Source organism: Babylonia areolata, chromosome 6 (assembly GCF_041734735.1).
Source record: "Babylonia areolata isolate BAREFJ2019XMU chromosome 6, ASM4173473v1, whole genome shotgun sequence".
NCBI classification, from domain to species: domain Eukaryota; kingdom Metazoa; phylum Mollusca; class Gastropoda; order Neogastropoda; family Buccinidae; genus Babylonia; species Babylonia areolata.
The window spans coordinates 26,219,779-26,225,935 of NC_134881.1; the positions used below are offsets into that span (position 1 = coordinate 26,219,779).

At 40.8% G+C, this 6,157-nt stretch overlaps 1 protein-coding gene across 1 annotated transcript in view; it reads right to left on the minus strand.

Moving 5' to 3' along the window:
* Nucleotides 1–5,761, minus strand: part of LOC143283338 (uncharacterized) — a 12,643-nt gene extending 6,882 nt beyond the window's left edge. The window contains exons 1-3 of the mRNA XM_076589543.1: nt 5,727–5,761; nt 3,091–3,157; nt 322–584 (exon numbers count right to left, since the gene is read on the minus strand). Of these exons, the coding sequence (XP_076445658.1) occupies nt 322–584; nt 3,091–3,139 (312 nt within the window). The 5' untranslated portion in view covers nt 3,140–3,157; nt 5,727–5,761. The remainder of the gene's footprint in view (nt 1–321; nt 585–3,090; nt 3,158–5,726) is intronic.
* Between the last annotated feature and the right edge of the window lie 396 nt (nt 5,762–6,157).

A 6,157-nucleotide genomic window follows, 5' to 3' on the forward strand; every position in this document is an offset into this window, starting at 1 on the left:
TGCTGCTGTTGGACATCTGCCTTTGCAGATGTGGTGTACATGGAATAGTCCAAACGTAGTGACACCTCCTTGAGGAGCTGAACCTGAGACTGAAACACGCCGAACCAGAAGAGCAGTAGAGCGGTTCATGATGGAGGAGTGGCAGCAGATGGAGAAGGAAGGTTCTGCCAATTGAGCACAGTCTGTGGTGGTGGGAGGGGGTTTGGCAGGGTGGAGGAGGGGGGGTGGTGGTGGCTGAGTCTATGGATGCTCGACATGACTGAAGGTCATTTCATAATCGATACACGCTCTCCCTCCAGCTAGCCCCCTTCCAAAACTCACCTTGCTGACTTTCTTCCGGTCCGTGCGGCACCTCAGTTTATCGCCGTTTTCCTTCTTGACCCCCAGGTACATCTTCTCCACGGCGTAGACTTTATTGTCCTGCCCTTCTATGGACATCAGCTTGAGTTCGAGAGTCATCGTGACAGTGTAATTTCCGCACACAGTGTCTCGCACGGCGTGGAACTTGCAGCCGAACCCAACGTTCTCCGGCGTACCGGAGAACGTGGTGAGTATGTTGCCCTCCAGTTTGCACACTTTATCGTCTGGGGTTTTCGGGTGAAGAGAGAGAGAGAGAGAGAGAGAGAGAGAGAGAGAGAGAGAGAGAGAGAGAGAGAGAGAGAGAGAGAGAGAACTCAGAACTCAGTACGTTTTTTTTTTTATTCAAGGACAAAGATTTTAGACATGGCCTATTCTTCCAGTCAATCTTTGACACACACACACACACACACACACACACACACACACACACAGGGAGAGAGAGAGAGAGACGCTTTGATATTTTATTGTCATTACCTGCATATGTCTATTGACAGGGCGTGATAATGGTTATCTCTAATGTCACCACGTGTACAGTACAAAACATTCTGTTTAATCCATCAAAACAAAACAAAACAAACACGCAAAGAAAAATAAAACAGCTTTCATCTAAATACCATAAATTCTATTGGTGATATTGTTCAATGTCTACCTTGCTATCTGGATTGCAGTCTGAACACAGAATAAGAGACCTTATACATCGTTATCCTCCTCATTTACTCTGGTGTTGTTCTGAATAGTAAGACTACATCTTATCCTCTGTGATTCAAATTTAGCTATTGACAGTATTGTTAGATCTTCATCAGACGACAAAGCAGAAACAATGTCGTGCCTTTTAGCTTCATCAGATTGAAAAAAACAACAACACACATATCTCTTACCTTATTGAATGATTTACATTGAAACAAGAAATGTTTTTCATCATCTACACTAGAAGCACACAGAAGGCATGGTGATTCTGTGGATATCCCAGGCTGAAACCATCTTTTATTTGTATTTAGTCCAAGCGTCCTTAGCCGAAATCTTTCAAAATTTATTCTTTGCCACTTATCTGTGAAGACTGTCAGGAATTTTTCCGTTTAAAATACACATTTGAATGAAAAGGCCATCTGTATTTTTCTTTAGTTTCCATATTACATTGCCAATTCTGTTTAAAAGAACAAATAAGTCTATCTTAACATTCCGAAATAAACTGCTGCTCATTTCCCACTCCCTGAGACATCTACAGAATTCCAAAACCATATTCAGACAGAATCTTTTTAACATAATAAGCCCAGTTATCTTTACATAAAATTCCATTTGTAAAACATGCTACATAGCATTGCGATTCAAGGAAATTTTACTTAAAACAATGGTGAGCGCTACTCCACGACAATCATCAGGTGGGACACGGACACGGACACGGACATCGTTTTGTTGCCATTGACAATACTATCCTTTGGCAAGTGGAACAATGTATGAACAAAACAATAACGGGGGTTTACAGAAAAAAATTGCACATTGCTAAGAGTAAAAAGAAAATCAACGACAGACAACAGCAAAATCATAAAATACAACATATTGCTAAGATTTAATAGGAAAATAAAAAAAAAGCTCGACCATCTAACTTTCTACAAAGTCATTCAGAATTATAAACTGTGGAACTGGCATTAGGGTAACTGGTTAGTTTTTTTTTTCGATAAAATAAGGCTTCCGAAGATAATTTCTTTTCCCGACAATCCCAAGCAAGGGCGATCTTATTCGATAGGATACTTGCGACTGTTGCAACGACATTTTTTTTGTTCAACTATATGTGTGTCAGGAAGAGCATTAATTTAAAGTTCATGTAGGAATACTTTTTTTATCACGTCTGTAGTAAAAACATGCATGGTGTTGTTGTGGTTTACAAACCATTCCATACGATCATCTTGCAACGTTTTCTGTTCATTCATACAGCGCATAATATACTGTTTAGCACATACGTGTGTGTGCGTGCGTGAGTGCGCGCGTGTGTGCATGTGCAAGTGTGTGTGTGTGTGTGTGTGTGTGTGTGTGTGTGTGTTTTCTTCTTCAGTTTAACGTCTATTCACAATAAGTGTTTTTAGACGGAAAGGAGTAAAGTATTGTGTAAAGGAAAGGGAATGCATGTGAATATTAGTGTAAAAAAAGAAGAAAAAATAGTTCATGTTATGTATCAGAGGAAAAGTATATTATAAGAAAAAGTCTAAAGAGGTTGTGGTGTGTATTGAATGAGTTGTCATGGGAAGGAGAATATGTATATGCATATCAACAAGTATTAACCTACAACAATGTAAATATAAATAACAGTATTAAATGTAATACATCAAAGGAGGATACCAACTGGACTGGAGTTTAAAATTTCTGAAAACATTCTAAGCAATGAATAATCGTTCAAAATCTTTTCAGTGGCTAATGAAATATTGGAAGAAAAGTCATCAACTACATCTTTTGGAAGTAACTGTCTTATGCTCGGACAATGAATGAGTAGATGGCTTACAGTTATTTGCTTAGCGCATATACATTTTATATTTTTAGAAAATTTTGTACGAAAGGCATTTAAACGAAGTCTATACATTAGACTTGTGTGTGTGTGTGTGTGTGTGTGTGTGTGTGTGTGTGTGTGTGTGTGTGTGTGTGTGTGTGTGTGTGTGTGTGTGTGTGTGTAGCATGAAGGGAAATGAAGGTGAAATGTATACCACATGACGTGAAACAAAAATCTCTTCTGTCCCTTACCTCCATAGGTCAGAGCGAACAGGACGGAGGCCAGCAAAAGCTTCAGCATCTTGACAGCTGTGGTTTTCTGTCTGAAGAATAGCTGGCAAGGTCAGGGGTCTATTCATCAATGTATGTATCGTATGTATCACAGCTACCAAGGTAAGTGTGCAAATTATCATGACTTTAACATCTACGTGGTAAATGACATTGTATCGATTGATAATTTCAGCCAGAGGAGCAGTGTACAGTGTGAAGAGCACATAGCCTAAAAAATCTCTGTATGACTCCGTGTTCGACTTTAACGGGTTCAGACTGACAATTACCAACTATAACAGACTGGAATCGGTCGGTGAGATATGATTTGAACCAGCTGGGGGCAGTACCGTTGATACCAGATGTAAAGCGAAGACGGGAAAGAAGGATTGAATGGTCTGTCGTATCAAAGGCGGCTGACAAGTCGAGAAGGAAATTTTTTCCTGAGTCGGACGTTTGCAGCAGATTATTCGGGATGTGGAGGAGAGTGGTTCCGGTGCTGTGGTAAGCAGGGTAGGCAGACTGAAAAGGGTGGAGGATATTATTGAAACAAAGGTAGTTGTTGAGCTGCTTCAGGACAGCTTTTTCAAGACGTTTGGATAGGAAAGGAAGGTTAGAAACGTCGATAGTTTCTCAAAATGTTTGGATTTCTTCGGAAGAGGCCGGACAATTGCAGTTTTGAAAATTCCAGAGAGAAGGGGTGAGTTTGCAATATTGGTGATTGTGGGGAGAAGCTGTGAGACACACTGGGAAAAGATAGAGACTGGTATAGGATCGATCTCGCAGGATTTTGTCATTTCTTTCAGGATTTCATGGACTTATGTTGCAGTCAGGGGACTGAAGGAATGGAGAGGAGTGCCGTTGAACAGAGGATAAGGATGAGCAGGTTGGAAAGGCGTTTTGTTTGAGGTGGTACGAATATTTTGGCCTTTGTCGAAAAAGGAAGACAAGAAGACACTGGGGACTTCAGATATGGTGTAGACAGAAGGAAGAGGAGTCCTTTTAGCAGTACCAAGATTTGACATGATGGAATGAGATTTGGTGGATGCAGCATCGAGAACATGAGAAGAAAAGAAGTTTGTCTTTGCTGGTGAGATCATATGTTTGACTTTGGTTTCGGAAGATTTGATTATGGACTTTCAGTTTTCTTGATCGCCATCGCCGTTCCAATAGGCGACCCTTGCGTTTTGCAATGCGAATGTCTTGTGTGTACCATGGTGCGGAAGGCCTATTAGGCAGCATGCGGGTAGTGGGGGGTGCATGTTCATCCAGCAGTTGAGAGAGGACAGTGTTGTAATGTGCAGAGACGTCCGTACGGGAGGAAATTTGGAAAGACGTTCAGCAGCTTGAAGAGAAAAAAAAATCAATATTGATTTATTTCAGGTTGCGACGAGGGATGAATTTTTTGGTTGTGGTAGGTTTTGAAGCATTAACTCTCTCCATACAAACGGCGAAAGAGACGACGTTAAAAGCGTTTCACCCCAGTTACCATCATCAAAATATTGCAAGAGGAAGGCTCTTATACTAAAGAGGTGAATGTTGACAAAGAATACCACAATTCTTACGACGGAAGCTAAAGGTTGGGTCATTCAGACACCCACTGGACATCCGAGGGGTCTGTGTAGAGGAGAAGAGAGGACTAGCCGTACTGAGTGAGTTAAGCGAGAAGATGACAGAAGAATGGTCAGAAGAAAGTTCGTCAGTTACAGTCACTGATGAAATTATGGCATCAGAGTCACGTGGGGTGAGCCAGTCCAAGGTATGGCCAGATCTATGTGTTGAATCTGTAACGAGCTGAGAGAGAGCATAACTGGACACAGAGAGACAGGCGTTTAACATCAGTGGAAGTTTGGTTATCGAACTTGAAGTTGAAATCTCCGAGGATAATAAGTTCGCCAGAACGAGGGTTGTTGCAGTCATGTAGTGTTTCGAACTCTTCGAGAAAGAGAGAAAACGTTTGGTTGTTCTTACGACAAGGAGGAGGACGATAGAGACAACAGAAGGTGTTTGAGTGACCGGGAACATTGAGAGTTACTTCAAGCATTTCAAAAGAATCGTGGAATGGCGTGGTTGTGGAAGAAGGAAAGGAAAGGCTCCAAAATTTCTTTGGACAATGGCGATGTCACCTCTACTTGAACGGCGCAACAGCTAATCAACAGTGGGTTTTTTTCGTAAAATAATCATGTTTACTGCAGTGGTGCATATGGGTCGTTCTTTATTTTCACTATTACAATTATGTTTTCTTGAACACTGCAACAGCTTACGAAACGTTTGATAGTAAAATGATCATTTTGAACTGAACTAATATGATTTATTCGGGAAGTTCTTGTTATATAACTACTATAATCATAAATACGTAAACACCGTAACATCTGAAGAAAAGTTTTATAATAAAACCAAAAACCATACTTTTGAACTGAATTGATATATGTGGAAGATTCCTGGTGAATGAAAGAACTACGGAATGAAGAAGAAGAAGGAGGAGGGAGAGGAGATGGTCATGATGATAGCTGTGATGGTGGTGAAGAAGAAGATGACAAACATTACAACATCAGAGAACTAAAGAGGACCATGTCAAAAAGAGGAAAAGATCCAAGTTCACAAGCAGATGTATTTCTCACCGATTTCCAGAGCAGAGTCAGAAGACAGGCGCCAGAGAGATGAGCGGGAAGGGAAAATCAGGCATATTTATACAATCTCATCAAAACAACATCTGTCACTCAGGGAAGAAATCAGAACAATGTGATTGTTTTCTGCCATTGTCTGTCTGAACAATGCTTGTTTTGGGATGAATATAAGGCTTTCTCAGTTCAGTGCTTTCACACATAACGATAACCGGAAAGCTAAAATATGATTATGGAAATATATCTTTATATATATACTTTTTTTATGCAACCTTCATACAGTTTCTAACCACCTCCCCCTCTCCCCAAATCCCCCAGTCCTCTGTTATTTTTCCTCTGTGGGTGTGGCATATGCTTCACACACACACACACACACACACACACACACACACACACACACATCACTCACACTCACCCACACACACACA